The sequence below is a fragment of the Centroberyx affinis genome, unplaced genomic scaffold (genome assembly GCF_046629955.1).
Source record: "Centroberyx affinis isolate AG114_WGS23_722 - 3 ecotype Tasmania unplaced genomic scaffold, CSIRO-AGI_Caff_v1 ptg004132l_1, whole genome shotgun sequence".
NCBI classification, from domain to species: domain Eukaryota; kingdom Metazoa; phylum Chordata; class Actinopteri; order Beryciformes; family Berycidae; genus Centroberyx; species Centroberyx affinis.
The window spans coordinates 120,889-147,440 of record NW_027281903.1 but is presented as its reverse complement, the minus strand read 5'-3'; the positions used below and the strand labels follow the sequence as shown (position 1 = coordinate 147,440).

At 42.3% G+C, this 26,552-nt stretch overlaps 1 protein-coding gene across 1 annotated transcript in view; it reads right to left on the bottom strand.

Annotated features, from left to right (window-relative positions):
* LOC139663842 (protein unc-13 homolog C) overlaps positions 1 to 26,552 on the bottom strand; it is a 111,272-nt gene that overhangs the window by 11,324 nt on the left and 73,396 nt on the right. The window contains exons 20-28 of the mRNA XM_071542598.1: positions 17,853 to 17,979; positions 15,251 to 15,347; positions 11,908 to 12,051; positions 11,594 to 11,671; positions 9,696 to 9,773; positions 5,396 to 5,484; positions 4,860 to 4,997; positions 2,211 to 2,338; positions 1,050 to 1,102 (exon numbers count right to left, since the gene is read on the bottom strand). Coding sequence (XP_071398699.1) covers positions 1,050 to 1,102; positions 2,211 to 2,338; positions 4,860 to 4,997; positions 5,396 to 5,484; positions 9,696 to 9,773; positions 11,594 to 11,671; positions 11,908 to 12,051; positions 15,251 to 15,347; positions 17,853 to 17,979 — 932 coding nt within the window. The remainder of the gene's footprint in view (positions 1 to 1,049; positions 1,103 to 2,210; positions 2,339 to 4,859; positions 4,998 to 5,395; positions 5,485 to 9,695; positions 9,774 to 11,593; positions 11,672 to 11,907; positions 12,052 to 15,250; positions 15,348 to 17,852; positions 17,980 to 26,552) is intronic.

Sequence of the window (26,552 nt, the reverse complement as noted above, 5' to 3'; positions counted from 1 at the left end):
CCCCTCACCCCTCCCCCACCCGACACACACACATACAGCAAACACGCACACACATGCAAAAAAAAAATTCAGCGTACAGTACAGTACACACAAACAGGTACACACGCATACATTAACACACATACAGCACATGACTCTTGTACGACTCAGTGCTTAAGTAGCTCTGTGAGTTACTCCCACACCAGGCTTGTTAGGAACATCATAGTGAAACCTTTACACTGATCTGTTCCAACGCCTCACTACCCAGGGCGAGAGGGAATAAATATCCTCAGGTCAAAACAGCAATTAGAAACCAGCCTGGCCTAGTGTCGCACCAAGCTATACTGTACTTTGCCAAAGCTCAGCTTGCAAGACCACGTTTCCAATTGACATAATCCATTACCCATATTTGGAGATAAAGTAAATCTTTGCGCAGTGTATCGTAAGCATATTGCATGTTGTGCTGCTCAGAAGACAGGGAGTCGGCTATGCTGTGAGAAATCCTGCTAGAATCACAGGAAAATACTACATGGGGTTTATATGGGAGTACATGTGGCTTCGGTCACTCGTCCTCCACTCGTAAATTCCCATCCAAACGATCTTTAGATTGCCAGTGAGTTAAATATCTGTTTTGCATTTCTGGGAGCCTGTCATGGCTGGTAGCAATGTCGACTTTTAGCTACATATCTTGCTGGCTACCAACAGACTGTAAAATGCTAAGAATTAATCCTTTTTTCAATACTGACAGGCTTAAAGAGAAACTGATAACAGTGTTAGTGAGTTACCTGTACTGCTGCAAGAACCCGCTTGGCCCGCGTGCATCTACACCATGTTTCCTGTATATACAATATAATACATAATCCATGTTCAGCAGAACTGGAGATCTCAGCGCAGCCGACTGCAGGCATACTGCATGTTCTAATGCAGAGATGACAGCAAGTCGGCTAAGCTGTGAGAAATCCCTCTGGAATCACGGGGAGAGACCCATATGAGGGATATGAGGTTTCTGTGCCGTGATGAAACTGCAAAGGATGTGGGCAACACACACCATGACCTCATCTAGAAATTACCTTCAGTTTGGACAGCTGTCCCAGGTCCTTGGCAGCATTGAAGATCATCTGAGCTCCTTGCTGTTGGAGAGACAGAGGGAAGAGAAAGATAGCTTTAGACACTGAATAAATTCACTGTCTACACAAATTGAGGTTTACTCCAAAAGAATAAAAATGATTATAAAATCATAGATGGTAAAAACAATTATAACACATAATAAGACTCCATAAATAAATATTCAAATAGAATAGTGATAACAGGAACATAGTAAACAACAGAAGATAAGAGGGCAAAATCAAAAACATTGCATGAAAGCAATTCTGTAAGTGTGTTTCAAAGCAACACTAGGCAACTTTGCACATTGGCCTCTCCAAATAGCAGAAATAAATGAAAATAAATGTTTGAAAACTGTTTGAACTTCAATATCCAGAAATCATGTAACGTGATGTCAGTAAAGTGGACACAGCATGATCATGTTTACCAATTCAGCCGCTCTGTGATCGCTTTATACCAAAGCATCCCAAAGGGACGACAGAGGCAACGTTAGGACACAGTTTTGTATTTCGCTTTTAAGTTTCGAGTCGTCACGTCCTGTGGGCAGAGAAGATTTCCCGCCAGTGTGCATACCCAACACCAGAATTTAATTTGGGCAAATAGGGCAAATCTACAGGGTCTCAATTAGAGGAGATGGGATGCTCTTCTCTGTTGCAGCCCCATTTTGTGATGTAGGCTGATAAGACGGCTGTATTTTCATTATAAAATCTTGCCTAGTGCAGCTTATAAAGTGATTTAAAAGATGATGCTGAATTAGCTAACCTAAATTCCTCAGGCAGGGCATTCCACAGTCTAAATGAGATATACCTAAGCTGAAAAATGTGACTTCTACTCTTCCAAAAGGATTAATATTATGAAAATATTACTCATTGTGTGCAAAGATTGGGGGAGGTCATGTTCAATCTACTGTACCTAATTTGTGTGTATGAGTGAGGGAGCAGCAGAGAGAGAGAGAGAGAGAGAGAGAGAGAGAGAGAGAGAGAGAGAGAGAGAGAGAGAGAGAGAGAGAGAGAGAGTGAACAGATGGAGAAGGAGAGGGGGAAACAGATAGACAAAAAAAGACTGAGGTGGATGGCAGACAGAGATAAGAGGAAGAAAGTAGGGGAAAGACAGATAAGTGATCAAACTCACACTCTGGTCACTGAGTGGAGGCAGAACAATTGTTCTCTCGATGGTGTTCAGCACGATTTTCCACAGCTCTTTGAGGACTCGTTTCAGCACAGTCTTCTCGCAAATCTTGGCAAATAACATCAAACTGCAAAGCAGCAAAAGGAGGCCAACTGTCAGGTCATGACTTCAAGCACGTGTCACACACAGAGTCAAGGCAACAGGGGCTGGAGGCTCCGAGCCAATGACGTCTTCATAAACAACACACGCCCCAGGTTGAAAAAACACAAAACAAACAAAACACACCCGTGATACACTGAATAAATGCCGCAGCTTTACACATTAATCGTGCCCTATTGTAAAAGCATGGTCTGGGAGATAGGAGGAAGGATTTAGCATTTCCATATCATTAAGAGGATTCTCTGTAATACCCCATTGGCCTAAATGTTGCTTTGACAAGTGGCTGAGAGCGATTCATAGAGCTTAGTTGAACCATACCAACTCTATGGCTCTTTCAAGAATACCACAGAAGTAAATACAATCCCTATCAATCCAGCTTGAATCCTGGATTGATAAAGATATTCATAGAAGATGCTGCTTTTGTAAAGTACGCAGGAATAAGTCTTTCCTCATTTAACCGCTGACTCTGTCTCAGACCCAAGGAAACTTCCTATTTAGGTAGCATTTCTAGGTAGACAGTCAAAATGTACAAGTTGGAGTACTGTCTCATTCAGGTAGGACACATCCTAGGACACCTTTTAAGGTGCTTGGCTTTGATTTTGAAGGAAGCATACAGTGGTTCCTCAGGCAGGGTAGGAAATCCCACAACACCTTGCAACATCAGTGAAGAAGACCAAAACTTCCCCAACATCTGCTAAAATAGAATGGAGGATGTTGCTTTGAGAAAAAGTTTTCCAAAACAAACCTATGACCATAAAAAATAAAATACATCCACTGTTACTTTTTATTTTTCATAGACAACAAGTACACAAAGCTAGCCAGCATATTTTTTTTATCATTTCGTTCAATCTGTTTCGAAAAAGCACTTCATGATCATACTGGCTTGGCAGATTGTAACGTTAACTGCAGTCACAGGACTTAGCCTAGGAAGGCTCAAATGATTTATTTCTCTGCTACCTACAGTCAAACAAGGTAGCTTATTAGGAAGGTTCCTAGTTAGGCATCAAGGAAGAAATAAGCTACCTTCCGAATGAGAACAAATTTAAAGTTGTAGTGATTATTATACAACTAGACTTATACATTTGATTTGACTGGCACATCTGGGAGGCCTCAAATGAACTGAACTGAGATTAAAATGGGAAATGAAATAGAACTGCAATACTCCTCATGAATGCCTCAGACAGAGGCCTCAGACAGAGGCATTGTATTCCAGCTTAGTCTGTGAGTCTGAGTCTGATCTCACAGCCATGTCATCCCTCTACCTTTGTGCTATGTGTGAGATCCTGTTGTCCTTACACCATGGCCCTCATTTACCAAACGAATGTATGACAGAAAACTGGGCGTACGGTCATTTCCACGCAAAGCTCTGCATTTATCAATTTGGACGTGAGCGGAGGCTACGATCAAATCTCACGTCAAGTCTCAACTCGTGTACGCAAATTTTGGAGTCAGCGTGGACTTGCGGTGCAGCAGAGTAAATCTGGCTGAGTCAGAGAACTGTTAGGATTAGACCATATATTATTCTGACTGGCATCTAAGCATATGCAGCCACATATTCATCACTTAAAAAGATGTAGCCTATGGCAAAATATTATATTTTGTAAAGGCCTACATCGACTATGTGTCATATAGCCCATCCCTAACAATAATAGGTATTTTCAAATTGTTTGCAATTAATGGGGTTAACAGTTTTCTGGTGTAGAATTAATTTCTCTTTCATTTTGAGATAGCCTACTTGTTTGAGGTCTGACCATTTTTTCTTCACCTAAATGTAAAGAATTGCGATACAAGCTATTATATTAGGCTACTATTATATATATGTAGGCTATACATATCACGGATGTATAAATTAAATATTCAAACCTCAGCTGGAATGTTGACGGCAACGCTGTTGACCGCAGCAGTGATTTCATTCCATGCTGCATTTTTCCGACTTCTTTTGATGCCACTTTTCAGGCTGCCACTAATTGGTTCAATTGGACTTTAGACGTTAGAGTTTCTATTTCGAGGTCGGAGAAGTTTCTCTTCTTGGACGTATTACGCCTCTCCATGTCGTAAACTCTGGGGGCGAGGCCTCTAAACTGAGAATATTTAGGGGCGTGATATTTAAATGACGATTGTTTTCAGCCTCCACATTTATCAACGCCCGATCATTCTTACGCTGTGATTGGCGAGATACGAACGTTTCATGAATCACACATGAACCCTGTCGTATTATTTATGCGCTCGGATCTGCGCTGGTTTCTACATTAGATTGATAAATGAGGGCCCATGTGTCTCAGTATGTAGTCTAAAACTTTGTACTGCTAGTTTAATAATAATAATATGTCTCTGCACCAATGCCACCAAGTCGCATTCCTGTGTGTTTATTGTACTTGGCTAATAAAGTGATTCTTCTTAGCAGTCATTATGTTTGTACATCAACATTTTTAACTCCAATGTAAAGCTTAATCACCAGCTCATATTTGTACATATTCCCAGACACCTACTTTTTATCAAGAAGGTCCATGAGAGGCCGGAGGACGGACTCTGCATCCATGGCAGCGTTGCTCCCTTTGGCCGGGCCTTTCATCTGGACCAGCTCCTGGTTCATCTGCTTCACACAGTCTTCGATCACAGGTTTGAAACTGGGTGGTGGAATAAAAGGACCATCATTTAAACCCTTAGGTAATGGATCCACATTTCTTTGGTTGTAAAACTCAGCAGATGCTTTTGGGAGGTGCTAGTTGAGGCTCCTGCTGGTGCAATTAGATTATTGAAAATGTGTTCGGAGCACAGCTGCCTTTTCCTTAAGCTGAAATGTTTTTAACTTGCCGTGCTCGCTGGACATGTGGGTTACACTGCAAGAGGTGGAGCCAATTTCATTTTGAGTGCATATATTTCAATAATATTACTGACTTCAAGCACAATTTCATTGACGGCATTCGGACAGAATAAAGAGACATTCATCTTGATAAAAATGATCTCATACAGACATACAAAAATAAAACCACACACACACACTTTGAGTCACACTCATGCTCACCTGGAGCCGAACACTCCGCTGAGCTCATCCAACACTGTGTTGAGTTTATTCTGCAGCTCCTTTAGCAGATCACTGGCCTCTGCATCCAGCTGTCAGAGGAGGACAGAGTGTCATTACATCATTACAACTACATATACTGTACCACACTGACTACAGCTCGGTATCTCTGGAGGATGCCTCGACTGGGGTGGGGGTGTTGGGGGAGAGGACAGGCACAGAGGAGAGGTAACCTGCCTGGCTGGTGGCCTCCCACTCATTCTGCCTGCCATCTGTGCAGAATAACACTCTGAATACAAATGGACGGCTCACCGCCGATGCTGCAATGATAACTGCTCGCCGATTCATGAGACAGGGTGTCAGCATGGAAGCAGCCAGCTAGCAGTCGCTCGAAAGGGACCTTTTTTTTTGTACACTACTATACAAGTTACAGTAGAGTTACAGTATGCTGTCGGCCAGCCTTGCAACTGTAACATCTCAGGGGAATAAAGTTTCTTATCCTAGTCACCTGTACACATAAAGACTTAGTCTGGGTCTGGGACTTTGTAAAAAAAAACAAAATTGTTACAGTTACACTTTATTTGGTCCAATATTGATACTCTCACATCTTGTGAGACTATAATGTGCCACTATAAGTCTGAGTTTCAAGTGTTTTCAAGCAGTCTATAGATATTCAATGTCTGGGCTTGGGTTAATCTTAGGGTTGAGGGTAATGGGGTTAGGGTTAGGGTTAGAGTTTAGGGTTATGCTAAACCTGGTTTACATAGTGTGAGGAGAAGCACCAAATAGGCAAGTGTAACATCTACTTTTTGTCACCTGATAGTTGAGTATCAACATTGGAATATCCAAATAAAGTTGTTGCAGTAACCATTGTTACTGCCAGATAATATTAGCCCAAATTCTGCTTATGTGTTTGTGTCAATACAAAATGATCAGAACTTAATCAGCCATTTGCTGATTTCAATGATGTTTCTAGATTGATGGCAGTGGGTTTACTTCACTACAGGCCTCTTCAACCCATCTGGAGTGTATCCCCAGTGCCCTATGATATAGTCACAAATATTTAGCTCTAGTATCCCTGAGTGGATTAGCATTGGAATTTCTAATCTCCATGTCCACTCATCACATATTTGCAAGATCCCCACCCAAGTACCCTTAACAGCCCATATAATCAGCTTTGCAAACAAAATTAATTCACAGTATGTATGTGCCCATGCATTGCATGTGTTTGATTTCTGTGACGGACCCGGTGTTATGCATGAGCATGTGATGAATGTATAGACAGGTGCATGATTTACCTCTTCAGCATGTCTGTGTTTAGTTTATCTGTGATTTTGGGCTTACTGTGAGCAAAACATATGTGTAGGTATTGGATGTGTGGGTGTGTGTGTGTGTGTGTGTGTGCTGTGGTGTAGTGTGTGTATCTGTGTGTCTATGACTGCGTGTCTGTGTCTGAGTATCTGTGTCTGTGTCACTGTTTCTATCTGTGTGTCTATCTTATGACTTGTGTTTGCCATGTGTGTATGTCCAAATATTGATGCCTGGGATGGGGGTGGAGAACACAAGTCGCTGAGGCTCAGTGCCTGAGATGGATGTGTGAGGCCAGGCGCCGCACCACATGCATGACAGATCATCACATTAGGCCCGATAAGCTTAGCCATGGAGCCGCTCATCTCACACATTCTAATGGCAGATGGCTCAGCTGCGAAGGGGATGTGTAAACCAAACCATTTATAGCCACTATTATACTGCAGACACCGCTATCTGCAGTTCGGACAGGAATGTGTGTGTGTGTGTGTGTGTGTGTGTGTGTGTGTGCGCGCAAAGGTGCATATCGCTGCCACTTGTATTGATTGTTCATGCAACATTTTTCAGTCACAGAGAAAATTGCCCATACAGGTTGGAGTTGTTATTTCACTGTTTCAGTAACGGATAACATCTTTTCAAGTGGTAGCAGAAAAATAGGTCTTGGTCTTTTATCAGCCCAGTTGGCCTCAGAAAGGTTTTGGACTGGGCTCTAATCTGCAACCTGGCAATCTCTGAAACTGAGATTCTCTGTTCTTTCAAGAACACTGTGCTCTTTATGGGAATGCTGGTAAAGGAAATTCACCACACTGTCAGATAAACCAAGGTTCCTGTCGAATCCTAAAAGGAGAAAATTCCATACTGGCTCCATATGGTTCCTGATGCTGCAGTCAAATGTCTATCTGAAGTCTGCACACCTGCCAGAAAGGTCTTGATTCACAGGTAGCGGCAGACATTTCTGGGACTCGCCGAGTAAGACAGCTTGAAAGTATGAAAATATCAAAGACGCAAATTCAGAAATGTCAGTTTATTGTTAAGATCTTGGACTACTTTGAAACTGTTATATAGTATTGAGTATTGAATGTTGAATGTAATATATATTATAGTAGCCAGGTTCAATGGACACTGACTGAGTCTGACAGGCATCCAGAGCCCCTACTGTACAAACTCTTCTCTGGCTGACAGCCTATCAACAGCAGCCCAGCCCTGCTTCCCTCTGCCTGTTTCAACAATATCTACTCACTGGCAGGTTGTTATTCTGAAACACAATTTGTCCTAAATGACTAACAGTGCCAAGTAAATAAAGGTTTAATGAGAAAGGCATATTAGTGCAAAGGCCGGCACCCAAAATAATGCCCGATGCCAATCTGGAGAGATCAGTTAATGGTGATTCTATAAATGCGGGCACTGTGAGAGATTATTGCTAATCTCTGTTATTGGTAATACTATGATAACAGCTTTTGCTAATTACATTGGCTCTCTGGGAGCTAATTGCTGATAGGGAACTATTCTGTGATGAATACTGTGCAGAGATGTACCTAATGGAAAAACTTTCACTTCAAATACACCTCAGCTGTATAATTTACAGTATATTTACAGGTGGTTTAATCCTTATGTGCAGACATTCTTAATTATATTGTTAATTGTCTAATAACAGCGCATATTCATAATATGAATTTTACTTCATTGAGGGATGCAAAGAATCCAAGTAATGACAGTCCAGGGGCAATTATGGCCTGGGAGTGATCCAGCCCCAGGCCTGCTAACTGTGAGGAGGCAGCAGCACCTCAGCTGAGTGCACAGCTGGGGAGATTTGTAAGCATTTGAGAAGCTCATCAAACATGGTCTGAAAAATCCTGTCTGAAGCGTTTTGTGGCTGCAGCCCGGGGAATGGATAGAGATGATCAAAACCACATCCAGCAATTCTGACTCCAGGCTCCAGGTTGAAAAAAGAGAAATAAAAAAAAAAAATTATATCTCACTGCTAAATTAGCCATGGAAGTGGCAGAGGGGGGAAAAAAAGCAAGCTAAAAATAAATATGGGATCGGGTGGGTTGAGCCACTATCCCCAGAGCGCTGGGGATGGTGAGCTCTCGCAGCCTGTCCAGAGGGGTGATGGGTAATTCTGATTCCGTATGCTCTGTGGCACATGCTGCTGAAGGGGTGGGGGGTGAGAAGCATAGGAGCGTGAGGGGTGGCAGGGAGGAACGAGGGGGGGGAGGGGGCGTGCTTTTTTAGTATCATTCGGTAAATGTTGGGGAGGGATGTTAAAGAGTCCTATTGCACACACCTTACAGAAGGACACAACCCCCTCCTCCTGGAGACAGAGAGAGAGAGCACAGAGGGGAAATGGGGGAAAACAGAAGACACAACGACAGGAGACAAAACGCAGGGCAAGACAGGCGTTAGATACTGGAGAGAAACATGCGTGTAAGTCGTAAAGGAGCCGCGGCTGCTGCTTCTCAGGGTTAGACCGACAGATATGACAGAGAGACTGACACGGTTAAAGGAGGGAAAATAATCCACAGTGTTTCGAACCCAGCACGCAGATTCAGGAGGAGTCATATCAACATTTACAAAACAGGTTATCGCAACACACAGTACACAAAGGGGATTAGAGGTGGGGAAATAGTGATGGGCTACAGAGGAAGTCATAGAGGAACAGTAGAAGAGGTAGTAGTAGGAAAAGTATGAACTACATGTAAGATTAGTCTATTAGACGGTGATGCACAGAGCTGTGGGAAGGATTACAGTAGGTCACTGTTGGGGTCAATTCACTCTCACTTCATTCAATAAGTAAACTAAAACTCAAAGGTGAACTGAAACTGTAGTTCATAATAGCGATACAGCATAATTGTGGCAGAAGAATTCAAATTTTTGAATTGAAAAAACCCCCAAAACAAAACAAAAACATCCATTTGATAAATTGAACGAATTGAATGTGAATCGACTCCAACCTTGACACAGATACAGCAAATACACTTAGGAAGGCACAGACCTGTTTGCCGCCCATGGACTCAAACATCTTCTCCAGTTGGACACGCAGCTGCTGAATGTTGTTGAGAAGGATGCAGGGCTGCAAGAGAGCATGGACAGACATGTGAGATTCATGACCATATACAGCCATGAATGAATATTTGTAGTATGCTTTGTGTAGCAGAGTGTGCAATTATAGCAATGTCTGATCCGAATATCAAATATATCAACATTGCTGGCATCCTGCAAGAAACCTGTTTCCTTATATTTCAAATTTTTCTTAAGCATTTCACATTGTACATAATGGTTCATGAGTTTGGGACCAAGCCAAACCACTGAAAATGCATTGGAAAATGTCAAAAATTACATGGATGAAAAATCACCAGGTGTTCTTGACTACATGGAGATGCAAGGTTTCTACATGACACTGACAACTACTATCAGCAGACAAACAGTATGCATAATACAAGAGGGAGAGAAATGCCTGCATTGAATATGTCAGGTAATACCGATTCTCAGCCACATACAAATGACGGACATTAATCATATTGCTTTTTATGGAAGGTATGAGTAATTCCTCAGTTTTCTGTCAGCCACGTTATGCATATTATCTACCCAGAAAACAACTGACAAAAATACAACACCCCAAAAATATGATAGTTGTAACGAATATAGAATGAAAATGCTGTACCCTACAGGAGGGGGATGATTGGTGTCTTTCACTCCACAGAGCAGTCAATAGCGTCTCTGTAGCAGCAAATAATGGCCTTCTCTCTACTAGATTTATGTGCTTATTTGTATATGAGAGTGATATTACATTAGAAATTCTGAATCTGAATGGAAGCAACAGAGATTTCCCTCATCTATATGTCTAGCTTGAGAGAGGGTGGAAGATCTAGATTCTCGGTCCACTGACAGATCGGTGTTGGATACAAGGTATCAGCTAAACCCCAGGGAAATAGACTTGTGTGACATCAGTCGAGATATCAAGATAAAGTATCAAGATATCAAGAAAAGATATAAAGAAAAAGTACAATGCTATTTCATAATGCTGAAATCATGCTTATCTATTCATTGCATTGCAGAATTAGATGGGAAAATGCCATTTGAATAGATTGATGCTAACAAGGGTTAGGGTTACCTTACTGTTACCTTACTGTTAGTGAGGTGGAGAAAGAATCCTGTTGTCATGAATGGGCCCTGATCAACTAGCAATACATTATCAATACCCTGATGCCTATATACATCCAAAGACAGTTTTCTATCAGTATGTCATTCTACAGACTGTTGGCAGAGACAACAGACAAATACATTGTTGGTACACATGGCTATATAGTATACTGTATATATGACAAATGTTTAGATTTGGTTTGATTTGGGTGAGAACCTACTACTGTAAGTCCACTCGCCTGATTGCTCCCTATTGTCTCTAGGTGGGACATCTCAAGTTTTCTCTGGGACAAATGTAATGAGCCTGTCAACACTGTAAAGAAACATCTGTTTCCTCCACTGGTACCCAGTGTGTTAGCTTTCACTTCAACTACAAAGACCAGTGTGGATAATTAGGCCACTCAGAAGTCTCTGTGCTTTGTCATCCGTCACATTAAACAATGGACAGGGCGCCCAGAAAATACCAATGACTTTTCCCCATCAGCTATGGGCTGTGAGATGAATAATTGCCTCTCGTTTAATAGAGACACTTTGTTGAGTGCATTAAAGAAGACAGGGCAGGGCTCAGCCTAAAAAGGACCGGGATACATCATAGGGGCGAAACATTTTCTATAAGGCCCCCACCCCACCCGCTGATAGATACAGTCGCCATGGAAACACCATCAAGTGACTTCCCATATTTGCATTGTACCCAAAAAGTCAATGTAACCTTTGCTATGAAAGTTGTGCAGACATTGAGTGGCCACTTACCACGTTCTCCTTGCTCAAATGCAAGTGAAAGTCCTTGGATATGATTGCAGCATATTGCAGAAGAACTTTGTTGATAGTCTGCGGGGAAAGAGACAGACCATTTTATAATTACAGTTTATTTGTTGTGCAGCTATTGGATCACTGGAGCTCGCTGGAAAACTCGGAGCAGTCAGAACTCAATAACCAGATGATGCCAAACAGAAAATAAATACCCATGGGTCCCTCTCAGATCAATGGCAAACTCTTTTAGTGAGAGTTATTACTCTCTGCAAGTACATTCAGAGTTGACTAGGGGCCTTTCCAAAGAGCCTGACCTTCGCAAAGCGGCACATGAAGTGGGCCAGAGCCTGTGGGTTTGGACACTCCAGTTTCTTGATGATCTCAAAGCTCTGGTTGAGTTGAGTGAACACGTCCACCACCGAACAGGAAAACAGGGCATGCTCCGAGGTCTGCTGGAACTGTAGCAGGAAAGAGAAACGGAAGAAGGGAAGGGGAATGGAGAAAGCAAGATTGAGGGAAGGGTGGGAGAGAGAGAGGAGGGGAGGAGGAAGGACAGATGGGTGTAATGGGTAGAGAGAGAGAGAGACAGAGAGAGACAGAGAGAAAGAGAGAGAGTATCTTAGATCCTAAGACCTCTCAACATCTTATAACATTTTATTTAGGACAGTGTAGAGGACAGTCCATCAACAGAACAATTACTCCAACATCACTCACAGAGAGCAGGAATCTAGACCACATACAGCTGATGACGCTAGCTGTGCTGTTAACACTTTATGCATGAGTACTTATTACCTGCTGAGGTAAGCCAAACTAACTGCGGCTATGCATAAACCCCGAGCTGAAAACAAATGACCAGAGGTGGGAATTTGACTCATATGTCAGCCCGTGGCTAACAATTTTCAGTCCACGCTAGTGAATAATTGCCCTCAATAGCCAGAGTGAATGTGGGCTAATGGGGAAGGCATGGAGTTGACAGCCAAATGGTGCGACCTGGCTGAAGGCCAAAATCTTTAGACTCCATCTCTGCAAACAGCCTACACCGTTAACTTCTCTAACCACTGTTTGCTCTGTCGTCAGCGAAAGTGAGCAGGCCTTCTGCAGTTCTTCAACAGACTGCAGCATCCTGCAGCTTCCTGCTATCTCTGAGATTTAAGCTATACTTTCTTAGGCTTTTACACATTCCCAACAGTGCTGAAAGCTGGACATGTTTTTGGTGCTATTCAGTTTAAAAATTAAAAACATATTAACTCTACCAAAAAAAGTGTTGTGCCATGCCACGCCTACATTTTGAATAGTCTCATAGCAACAGTTTGGAGTTGTAGTTTGGAGTAAATCACATAACAATAGATTGATCCTGTAAATATGTCAGATCTGACTGGTGCATCCCAATTCTTGTTTCAGATGTGGGAGGTGAACATCAGCATGAAAATGAGAGATATTGCGTTTGAAGCCTGAATGGTGCTCAACTCACCAGAGACACTCCTTGTTTCCAGTAAGTCACATTTATGAGATAAGATGAAACTTGAATGATTCCCGTGGGGAAACTGGGGCTTTGCAGCAGCCAATAGTAATAGGATACAGTAAAGAAAAATCGAACATGTGTATTTCATTTTGATTGTCTCTCATCGACAGAGACCCTCAGATCATCTGGCTGGCTGAGGAAGCCACCAGGAGCCTGACGCAGAAGCAGCAGCGGCGGCCCGGCACCAGCCTCCTCAGCCCCCAGGGAGTGGCGATGCTGGTTGTGCCCAAAGTGCTACAGGGCTTCTGGAATCATCCGACGAGCCTCTTGTGTGTCATGCCCTCGCTGCAGCTCAGCGACCTGGCTGTCGGACTCATGAAGGCCGTTGAAGGCCTCTCTGACCTCCACGGACTGTCAGGCTGCCTTCTCCCACTCCATCCGGAACGAGAAGGTCCTTTCTATCCAGGAGAATGTCAGAGAGAAGTACACACCAGACCTGCTTCTGCTGGAGGAGCTGAACTGCTTTGGGCCAGAGCTGCTGACCAGGATCGTTGACATCATGGTGGGGGAACATCTGTGTGATGTTTGAGCCCCAGAAACAGACAGAAATGTCTGTGCTGAACACCAAAGAGGTAAGAAGACTTGTAGAAGCAATATGAGATACTGTGGAGTAAAAAAAAGTTTCATTTTCCAAAATTCAAACATCTTCAAACTTTAGGTGGAATCAGATGATTCCACCCAGCAAGCTGTAGTGGATGGAGCTGTGAACTCAACCCCACTTGATGGAAATTTGAGCGAGGAGCCCGGCCTGGAAGAGTACATAACACCAAGCCCAGAAATGGACTTTGCTGTTCATTCAGCTCCTCTGGTTCCTCTGACCCTTCCTGCTGAAGCTCCTGCCATTACTGCAGTCCAGGAAGATTTGACCAGCAGCCTGGTTGGCACTGAGGAGGAGGAGGAGGTGGAACAATCCTCTGACACCACATCAGGTAGGAGTTATTCATCAGGTCCGTTCACAATTGTAGCCAACGGCTGCGTCCATCAAGATGAACTGAGGCATTGACTGTCCTGTTTTACTTTTCAGAGATCAAAACGACCAAGAAGACGAGAGTACGATGCTTCTTCCGCTGTGCAGCTGAGAAACAGAGAAGGACTGAAATTCCCTCTGCATAAAATAAATTTGCATTGCACTCAGTCCATGTCAGTCAATTTTTTCATTTACTGTGAATTAATGTAAAATGAAGAAACTATTATAGAGGAATTGCATGTTGTTATCATGTGAGAACCTTCTAACTTGGCTGATTTTCTTGTTTTAACTTAAGGATTACATGCTGCTCTATGGGCTGAATAAATTCTATGACCCTTGGTGCTTATGACACCCATTCAAAACCCACTGGAAATCCGAAAAATGCATGGTGGTCAAGCTAAAAACAAGGCTGTTTTTCAGAATGCATCGTCATCGTCTCTGCCACACGATCCAGGCAACTCTCACTGCAGAGACTGAACCCAACAGTTGTTGGCTGTTTTTAGATGGACTTACAGTCAGTAAGGCCCTAACAGCCAGCTGTGAATGTGTCCAAAGCTGGCAAATATCAGGAGCATCATCTTACCAACATAACCTAGGTCATTGTCATTTTATCTGACAAGTCCTTACAAAGGTCAAACAGATAGTCTGTCTCCAAAATGAGCACTTCTCTCTAGTCTTTGTTGACAGAAATCATGGGTAAGAAATATCTAGAGTCACTTACAAACCTTTTCTAACACACAAACACACACACACACAAGTACTGACACACAAAAACAACACAGGAAGGTAGGATTGACCAGGTGGCAGCTGCTGATACAGATGCCAAATCCTGAATTTAAGAACACTTGCAGGATTATATATCAGGTTCTGTTTATTTGAAATGGCTGTTATGGCAAGCCTGCAAATTTATACAATGTAATGGATGTGATTTAAGTACAATACTGAGGTCAAAACATCCCAACGTAAAATTACTGACAAGAAAATACTAAAAGAAGTACAAGTACACAAAAGAGCTACTCAACATTTTATCCCCTGCGCCCTCCTCCTCAGGAGGTGAATAAGCCAGGCCGTCTTTGTGAAAAACAGAGTGGTTTTAATGGTGACTTGGCTAGTTAAATAAAAGGTTAAATTAAAAAGAAACAAAAAACAATTGAACTGCTATACTCACTCCGTCCTTTTTATCCCTTTCCAGTGCCCCATTGAGGAAATCCATGGCAACGTCCTCGTTCTCGTCGAGCCACTGAATGACAAATGCCTCGAACCACCTAGAAAAGAAAAGCCTTCTATCACACCTGGGTCAAATCACAGTTGGAAATAATTCTTAGCATTTGTTTTATCCTGTTGGAGTACCAGACAAGTGGGGTTTACTGCATGAGGACAATTCAGATGCCAGGTTCACCAAAAAAAGTATCCTAAATTAGCATCTAATAGCCTTTCTGCGCCTGTCTAAATTTATAGGCAGTGTTTACATTATAGATAGCAAGCTCCATCAATCTTGCACCTAAGTATGCTAAAACAAACCATTAAAGAAAGTACTGTCAAATACTAGGTGACCCAGGTTTGTCACTTATGTAAGCAGTTTTTTTTTCATTATTCTCCTCTTCATTAGCAGGGCCAGGCCACAACGGCAAGAATGCTGTCACCGCTGCTTGAGAAAATATTTTAAAGTAACGTTATAATTTAGCCTCATTTTTGTCCCAAACACAAATAAGCATTGGACCAGTGTTTATAATTAATGCATTTATCATCACAAAATATCCAATTAAGACTTTCAATGCCACAACCCGCACACGAGCCAAAACTGGGACCAAACAAAGAGTGGATGTTGGACCGAAACCAACACAGCATCTAACCACAACTGTTGGTTATAGGGGCTTTTTAGTTACAGTACCTAAAACCTACAGGGGAAACACTGCATTTCAGTCAGATCAATAGCAATTGATCTTATCATTCTCAAAAAGGCACTGTAAAGAAAGCCTCGCAGGCCTCGGTGTGGTTTTGGACCAGGCTGGATTTCGTGACGGCATTGATATCAGGTTTCAGTCTGTCGACAGATTTGACTGGGAGGCTCAGACAGAGGACAGCAGAGGAGAGGACAGGCCAGGACAGATGAGTCGGGCAAGGAAGTACAGTTGTTAGTGGAATAATAATGCTGTTCTGTCTGTTTCACTTTGCCATTTCCTTGTTTAATGTAGCGTCTGAGCTTGTCCTCAGAGCAAGGAGTGTCCCCCCCCATAACTGCTTTGTACTTTGGCTAAGGGCGTCTGCTGCAGGGAGGAAAGCTAATAAATAAGGTGGGTGTGGAGAGAGAAAGAGGGGACGAAAAACAGAGACAGGCAAAGAGAGAAAGAGAGAAAGAGTGTTTGTGTGTGTGTGTGTCTGTGTGTGTTTGTGCGTGCGTGTATGTGTGTGTGTATGCCTCTGGAAGAATCAATCCTGCTGGAGGTGGTGTTTGAGTGACAGTGTTTGGGAGGGGAGACAAGTCATTACTCTGATAGACTGGCAGGACGGATGGGAGAGGACATTGCATTCCCTGCCTGCATTACATGTGTTTATACTGCAGCTACCCCTGCTTTGCTGCACATGGTTATGCATGCGCCATGGATAAACAGGTATAAAAAAAAAAAAAAAAACACGCTTGCAGGGTACAAACTAGCTTCCTCATCCAAGCCACACATTTTATGATCGGCTGGGGACACACTAGAGGATTAGCGGGCCGATTTTTTCACCAGATTTGCCCATCATGACAAATGTAGGGGAAATCCCGATCACGGGTTTCGTTGGGCCCAATGGTCGGCACAGATTATCTGGTAGTGTGAAGGCCCCCACCATATTAAACAAGTTTGCTATTTACACAGGGACCTGAAGAAGTGCTCGGTTTTTTGGGATTAAACCGCCAATAGCCAGTTTACAGTGAGGTGAAGTAGAGTCATCTGAGTCTGGCTGTCCGCCTCCATTGTTGTTTTGATTGGTGTCATGTTGGATCGTGCTAGTTCCGGTGAGATTAGAGGGCCTGATGTCGGTGACGCATCAGGAGTCATCAGAATAATCTCATTTATATTGTTATGTGTACGAGACCCTGTCCCCGCCTAATCTAATGTGTGCAAATTTATGACTGAGAGATAAACAATCTTTCAAATCCATCATTAATGTGTGATGCAATGTGTTAGGATTTTTAAAACTTAGTGTGTCGCTAGCTATAGTCGGAAAAACAAAACTAAACATCCATTTTGTATTTTTTCTTGATGTTCACCATGTTGACTAACTGCATGCGTGGCTGTCTCCATTGTCAAAAGATTTTAAAATGTTGTCAATCAATAACTTTGGGGTGCAAATAGACACAAAAAGAGACTGGTAGGTTAGCTGCATCCTGAAAGTGTGGATAACCTATGCCTATCCAGTGAAGAGAAACATTAGTGAATTTGCTGTACGCTGCAAGTACTCTGATAGTGTGCATGATCTACTGATGCTACTCTTGCTTTCACTGCACATGTGCTATGAACCGCTGCTCCTTTTCTATTACACATTTTAACTGGGCTGTTACAAGTAGCCTGTATCACACATAAAAAGTCACATTGTATTATGCACAACTTTTGCATGCTACTTCCCCTCTATGATAGTGTTTTACATCATTCCTACTTGAACAGTGTATGTGTGTGTACGTGCGTGTGTGCTTGTGTTTGTACGGATGCGTTTGTGCATGTATGTGTGTCCATGCATGTGTGTATGTGTGACTGCGTGTGGGAGAGTGAATATAAGAGGACACTTACAGAGAATACTCAGGTGGAACATCCTTGAAGGCCGGCAGATCACGGACATACTCATTATGGAACCATTTGACTTTGAAGTGGAGATTCATGTACTCAGTACTTTTGCATAGACGGTGCTTTTCGTGCTCTGTAATGCAGATTAAAACATGAAAAGCAAACATGTTAGCATGTACATACACATAGTCCTTGAAAAGTCTACAATCCTTAGCCATAGAAACTATATATATATACACAGTACTGTGCAAAAGTCTTATGCACATGTAAAAGAAAAAAAAGTAAAGTGAAGATGCTTTCAACAATAATTAAATGAAAAGTTTCTAAATATCAAAAAATGTACTATAAAGAGCAGTCTACTGAGACACTAATGCAGAAAAAAATGAACAAATATCGAAGACACGATTTATATAAAAACTCTTGGGTGCCTAAGACTTTTGCACAGTACTATATATATATACACACATATATATACATACTGTATATATACACACACATATATATATACATACACACACACACGTATATATATAAATATATATATATATATATATATATATACAAAAGTGAATCAAATGAACCAGTGTTGAAGCGATTTATTACTGTTGAACCCGAAATAATCAAATTAGTTAAAAGAATCATTCTTCCAACAACCACTAGGTGGTTCGTCTTGTGGTCACAGAGTGAAAAACACCCCCGACAAACGGACACACACACACACACACACACACACACACACCTCAGAACGGGTCACTAAACAGCCCCAACCAAAAGTCCATTGACTGTAGGCCAGCATTACAGTATCAAGCTTTCAATATTACAGTGACATTATTGCACATGGCCCAGAGAACTGCTTCTTTCTCCACATTATTAACAAGCACACACACATGCACACACACTCGTGCTTATGTGCAAACATCTTAACAAGCAGAAGAAAGACCAGAGTAGCAGTGATTGCTGATAATCTGACATCTTAAAAGGCTGAATTATGTACAGCCTTCAGCAATCAAACAATGTTTAAATAAAACCCAGGCGGTGAATAAATCCAGCGCCTTTCAAAAAGGAGAAAGCCCTTCAATGACTACAAACAACTTGAAACTGAAATGGTTTAGAATTTCCTGACAGCTGACATGACTGGTGAGTCATTTAGTCCAGATCACTACAGACATTTCACAACAATTAGACATTTCCATGGGATCCCCCTGAAGGAGAGGAGAGGAGAGGAGAGGGAGAGGGAGAGGGAGAGGAGAGGGGAGGGGAGGGGAGGGGAGAGGAGAGGAGAGGAGAGGAGAGGAGAGGAGGAGAGGGAAAGGGAGAGGGAGAGGGAGAGGGAGAGGGAGAGGGAGATGAAAGGGAAAGGGAAAGGGAAAGGGAAAGGGAAAGGGAAAGGGAAAGGGAGAGGGAGAGGGAGAGGGAAAGGGAGAGGGAAAGGGAGAGGAGAGGAGAGGAGAGGAGGAGAGGAAAAGGGAGAGGGAGAGGGAGAGGGAGAGGAGAAGAGAAGATAGGAGAGGAGAGACCATGGGAGTAAGACAGATGATCAGTGATGTTGTGGTAAATAAAAAGGCGGGTCATCATTAAGAAGTTGAGAAAAGCAGGAATTTATGCTTTCTTACACTTTTGACACTGAATTTATGTGCTAAAGATTTATATCAGACTACCTGCAGATGAGCCAATGGCGGTAAAACAGAAGAAACATAGAGGAGACCACTGAAGTGGAGGAAATACCACGGGGGAAAGACAGGAGATTGTGGGAGAAGTGGTAATACAATTGAAATAATATAGAGGAGACCATTGGAGTGAGACCCAGGAGACAGCATATAGATTGGAAATTCACTAGTTTGAATGCCTAGACCATATGGGGAAATGTGAGCAGGTTAAGTGTACGAAGAATGCTCTCCTGCCAATCAACAACCATGTCGAAGTGCTCCTGAGCAAAGCACTCCACCCCCTCTTGCTTCAGTGGAGCTGCTGGGTGGCCAACAGTCCAAGACAGCGGTAATACTGTGCAGCACAGGGGTATCAATGTGTGTGTGTGTGTGTGTGTGTGTGTGTGTGTAAAACCCTGCCTCTGCAGCTACTCCCCCAGGCGATTGCTGTAAATAAGAACACCTAAAGGCTTTTTTTTTTTTTTTTACTGTGGGAGTAACCAAAGGGTTTTGCCATTATAGAAGAGAGGATAAAACGGAGGGGGAACAGAGATGAAGCTAAAGAGAAAAAGAAAACTAAAGCAAGCAAACATTAAATATAAAAAGAAGGAGACTAAACACTAACAACACAGCAAAGTAAAAATAAAATGTGGACAATTTAGAGGAACAGAAGACAGAAGTGGGGAATTTTCAGGAGTATAGGAGAGAGATTTTAATTTTACACCAGGTGCTTCAAAATGCTAAAGGCGGCAAAAATACAGACACACACCAATACACACACACACACACACTCTCTCACAGACACAGATACAGGCACACACACCCACACAACATCAAAGGCACGTTTAAATCCATGCCTTGTACCCTGGCTGTCATGCCTTAATCCTGATAAGAACCTGGATGCTTACTCTCTGATGAATAGTGCAACGCCTGCCACCCTTGTCTCCTCTCTAAGCCCCGAGGTAAATATTTACATATAATTAACATATTTACCTGTGGATAATGTATTCACACACACAATGCAGTATTTTACACATTAGAATGGAGGAGATTCTGAGGCTTCCAGCCAAATTAATCTGCTGGATTAGTCACTGCAGCTCATTTCCACCTGCTTGGAGTTGAAGTTAGACTATACACTTAATGGGGAATTTTATTCTAATGACAAGGCCAGGACTTGGTAAGAAATAACCCTTTAACTGACACCTATTCCTGTACAGCCTGATAATACCTGTGTTGGTGTCGCTGAGCTGCAGTTTAGCGTTAGGATTTAGGTTAAGGTTAGAGTTATGGCTAGGGGCTAGGAACACGGCCGGATTATCCAATGGGCATTCTGGGCACGGGCCCAGGGGTCCACATGCACTTGGGGGCCCAAGCAGCACAAAAGAAAATTACAAGCAATGTTTTTTTCTTAAATTTAAATTTCAGGGGCCTCGTGTATAAAAGACTGCGTAGATTTCATACTGAAAGATGCCGTACTCACAAAACTTGAAAAGTACGTACGCATAGAAATTTTCAGATGTATAAAACCGTGCGCACGCCAGGTCCTGCGCACCTTTCCGTTATGCATCCCAATCAACGTGAAATTGAGCGCACATGCACGAGCCTCTCACCCCGCCTTGTCTCCTCCCAGAATTAATTATGCAAATGACTATAAATAAAGGTAAAATTGCACAATTGAACTGATTCAAAGATTAAAAACAAAACCATATAATGTGACATGTCCAGTGTTCGCAGCGCTGCCGCTCTAAATGTGGCAATGTGCTTTTCCATTTGTGGCATTTTTTTCTTCACTTTACGCACGGGTGGCCTTTCCTTTCTTAATGTTCAGTCCCGCAGTCAGCGTGGTTTGTGTGAGAAGGTACTACACATAAATCGTTTGGACATCACACAGTTGTTCCAGGACTTATTCCGACTGCGTTTTCTTCCCAGGAGAGATCTGTGCGCCTCGCCTCCTGTGCGCCATGGATCTCTGTGCGCCTCGGCAACTGTACAGTCCCCGACGTGCGTTAACATCTCCATGTCACATAAACAAAGAAAACTGTCCAGTTTACTGGCGATCTTGGTTTTGGCACTGTGAGTAAGGCCTGATGTCATCTGTGGGAAATTAGTTTTATAGGTTTTCATTGCGCTCAATTAGTCAGACCTACTTGAAGCGAGCCAGAGGAAAGAGAGACGCGCATTCACACAAACCAACGCGGCGATATAGCGGAGAGTGCCTGTATCTATTTCCTAAGTGGCTTTTTCATTCATTTAAAACCCTCATATTTAGGAAAAGTTATGGAAGGAGTTAAAATAGCATTTTCCTCCAGTGTTGGAGGAACTAACAATTGAAAATGACAATGCCAGATGGGTTTTGGCCTTTCTAATTTTAAACATTATCCACATAAATAACCAAACTATTATGGTGTATCAGCGGAAATAATTCTTGTTTTTCATAGACTACTTCATAGATATAGCAGTGAATTGAATGAAAACGTTATTTTGAAACATTTGGAGAGTTTCACTACTTTTGGCGTCGCCAACTGACAAAGCCAGACAAATGTGCGTATGCATGGTCTAAAGTTTGCGGGACGGCCCGCAACTTCTCACGTGAAGTTTATTTTTATACATCCTGGCGTGTGCGTGAAAACCAGCGTACACAACCTTTTTGTACGTGCACAACGTTTATACATGAGGCCCCAGAGGAGGAGAACAGGAGAGAGACAGTCAGACAGGAAAGAGACAGCAACAGGTGTGTGTGTGTGTGTGTGTGAGGACAACCTACATTAAACATAGTATTATCATTATCATACCAAACCAAGTTGGCTAGGGGCCCATCAAACATTTGTGCCCAGGGGTCTCTAACTTGATGATTCGGGCCTGGCTAGGAAATGAATGTATGTGTGTGCATGTGTGTGTATGTGTGTACACACAGAGTACAAAACAGCAATCGTCTCAAGGCTTAAAAATGAGTCTTTAAAGTAATAATCTGCAACATTTTCATATAAATAAATGTATGTTTTACTACTCTTAATCACCGATTGATATAACAAGATAGTGATTCAACCTGTAGCCAGCTCATTAAAGCTTTTACATTTGCAAAACAAGTGATGCAATTTATGTTTCAGGCAGCAGCAACAGCGGTTTATTTGAAATAAACAAAGGAGGAACTGGGTCATTAGCATGACCAGCGATAGTCACAATTGCTGATCAGACAAACACTGGTACCTACAGAAACTCAAACTTCATCAACAGTAAAACCAAGGAAAAAGACGTCTCAGTACTGGACACACTGTTTGATTGACAGGTGATCTCTCTGAAGTGCAGTGCAGAAACACCACAGCAATGAGCACTGAGCAACAAAGATGTTTCACAGATTACCACTTTAAAAAACCCATGATATGAAAAACTGCATTTTTGAGTTGTTGAGCAGTGTGCCTATCCAAAACACGGTCCAAGAAGATGACAGGTCAAAAACATGCCTGGACTCAGAACAATTATTTCTCCACTCTTACTGTAAATGCAGCTCATTCAACCGCCACTTAGGGGTTGTAACATTTTGATAGACATCTCTTAGCCCCAGGAGCTGCACTAGGGGATTGTTTCTCAGGTAACTTGTATACAGTACAAAGTTCTGCCCTCTCCTGCCTGTTAGTGATGTCAGAAAGGCACAATGATCCCAGCAAGTTACAGCTCCTTTTTACTGGGAGCCAAACCATGAGCTGAGCTCGCTTTCCATTACGCGGGGTCTTTAGCCTGCGTCGCCCCCTTCATCTACATCTAGCCTTCGTGACTGAAGTGGATTTGATGGGTGAAATCGATATGGGATTCAAGGCTTCACCTGGATTCACCTAGTCAGTCTGTTTCATGGAAAGCACAGGTGGTCCTAATATTTTGCTCACTCAGTGTTAATTGGGTTGAGGTTGTCGGACTAGAGAAGACCTGCAGTTAGTCATCTGTGGGGGCTGTGTAATATCTGGACAGAGTGATCTGCTGCGACGGTGCCACTTCAATAAGTCAGCAGGCACTGCAGGACAGCGTATACACACATACCCAATGTACACAACATACACACACACACACACACACACACACACACACACACATTCACCTATATGAATGTGCATGCATGTACACACACACATACAATCGCAGCTGGCCAACCTTTTTGCCCTGAGTCCTGTCTGCACGTACTTATAATGAAGCACACAGACACACACTCATGCACATGCACACACACACACACATCCCAGCTGCCCTCTTTGACACAGAACCACCCAAAGCCTTATCCTCTAACACATTTAATGAAAGGCACACATACACACACACACAAAGGCAGAGCTATAGTCACCTAGAGGAAGCAGATGGAGGTCAGTTGGGAGACAGAAAGTAGGGGTCAGCAGGTGTTTTGTTTGAAGTGCTGCCAGCCAGGTTCTGCTAGCTTGCTGTCTGTATGTGTGTGTGTGTGTGTGTGTGTGTGTGTGTGTACGTCACTGTGCATACACACTTAGACACAGGCATGTGTCATATACTCACAAATGTACACACTCAAAGACATGTATGTATAAATACCTATATGCACAATAAAAGACACATGCACACACACACACACAAATTCACATTTCCCTCTTTTTAATCACACACTATCACCTTTTTTGTTCTCTCTCTAACACACACACACACACACACACACACGCACATCCATACACGTACATGCACCTAATCACACATGCTTGCACACACACATTTACACAAGCACAGACCGCAATCCTATTACCTTTGATGTTGCAACAATTACAATACCAGCATAGTGGGGGGTGTCGAGAAGCAAAATGATATGTTTTATTCAGTCAATGTAATGGATGGTTCTGCTGTCAAAAAAAATAATTCATTGCTTTTGCCAAAAATAATAATTTAGTGCTTGACAGGAAGGTTTCAATGAGTCACATTCATAAATCTCTCTATATACAAAAATCATAAGAGAGATGTGAAATAGCTGGCTCACAGAAGTGGAGAGAACAACGGGCTGGGGAAACCTGCTTAGAGCTAATGAGGGAGACGGTGGGCTGGCTAATAGTTTTTCCTTTCCCATTTTCCCAGAGATCTATGGTTAATGCACTTAACATATAAATCTAAGCATGGAGATTCATTTTAAACGTGTCTTCCCCTTTCATCCTACCTCAAAGCACCCCCAATGACCGTTAGACCCTGATTCAGGCTTGGAAATCTTAACCAAAACCCCAAATTTCTGTCCAAACTCCAACAAAGGGGTGCAGCGTTTGGTGAAGGTAAGCCCAGCTAAAGCCCAAACTGCTTCAATATCATTTCTGAGCCTAACCTGAGGAAATAACCCAATGGGTCAAGCTGTGTTGTTCTTGCTGTATTGCTGTATTTGCTCATCTTTGGTGATTACAATAGAATTGAGGATAATAATCATTATTATTAAATTATCTAATGGTTTGGCGGTTTTTTGTCTTGCATAAAAACACAACTTTTACAGTGAGGTAGGTGCGGAACAGATAATGTAGTGCATACTGTATATTTTTTGTTTTAGACAGGTCTTGTTTTATGTGCCTTTCTTGCATCATGATGTACACTATTGCATTCGGCATATTGCATTCAGCATTTTTATCCAAAAGTCAGACTTTCTCTCATCTGTTTATCTATTTATCTAGCTAGCTAGCATGGATTTCTCTCTCTCTCTCTCTCTCTCTCTCTCTCTCTCTCTCAAACCTTTTTGCATCACAAGCTACCTCTTTTTAATTTTGCATACTATATGGGATTTAAGGTCCAAAGTTTGGAGGATAGACTTTCGTGTTGAGTATTGTGCATTGAAACTCTTTCGCTGTTGTGAAAATTCAGTGCAATATTAAAAATCTATGGCAGAAAGAAGGCTCTTCCTCAGGTTTATAAAGCTTTCATTTCTTGAAAAGCTTTCAACCATGAAAACTCATCTTCATTCTCATTTAGGAGTAATAAAACTCATCTCCACTACCTAGAAAACGGAAACACTCTTCTTTGCACTCTCCAAAAGAAAGCAAAAGAACGACATTTTGCATTCATTTTATTTGGCTCAACGTATGAATGAGGAGAGAATCTGAGGGAAATGAGGCCGCAGGGACTAGAGTTTTACAAATACTGCTCACATTGGAGTCTTCTGCAATAAAACACACAGAAACTGCTGCTATTTCACAAAATGGGTCTATATTCTTTGATATCTAAGAATTCAAAATGTTGGATCCATTTTGCAACTTGTATTTCTTGTGTTTCAAGACATTGTAAAGGCATCCTCAAAAATGTAACTACAGTATGTTGAACTTCATAATGAATTCCATGATAATTCATCATTTCAAGATGAATTTCACTTCCACGACTGTAATTATTTTGTAAGAGTAGGTGTCAAATTTTTCAAATGGTGGATTTGTCATTTTGGAGGGAAAATCAATCCATATTTATTTATGCAGTTTATGCAAATCCAACCTCCTGAGACCCATCTGTGTCACTTAGATTGACAACTAAAGAAGAGAAACACTAAAAATACTGTGTGTATGTGTGTGTGTGTGTGTGTATGCACGTATGTCTATGTGCATATGCATATATGTTTGTGTGTGTATGCCTGCATGTGCTCATCTGTGTGTGTGTGTGTGTGTGTATGCGTGCATCTGTGTAAGCACATGTGTCTATGTGTGTGTTTGCATGTGTTTGTGTGTGTGCCTTTTGTGTGTATGTGTGTGTGCCCTGCTGGTGGTAAACAGTGCGGGCTGTCCTGAGGGAGGAGTCAGCTCAAGGTCCCTGGTGAGGATGTCATCTTGTTTGACTCAGCCCACAGGGACAGACAAACTCATGGGAGACTCACTCACTCTCTGCCTCATTGATTTAAACGCCCTGGATATTATGATGAACTGCAGGGATTCTCTGCAGCGCTTCCATCCTCCAATCACCATTCTGTGAATATATCTATATGAGTGTGTGGATAGACAGATATTCCCAAGACAAGAGGCTGGAGGACCAGAATGGCAGCCAAGGCCAGTATACATCTCTGTGACATAATTCCTTCATCTTGGCTTCTGACCCAGTTCTG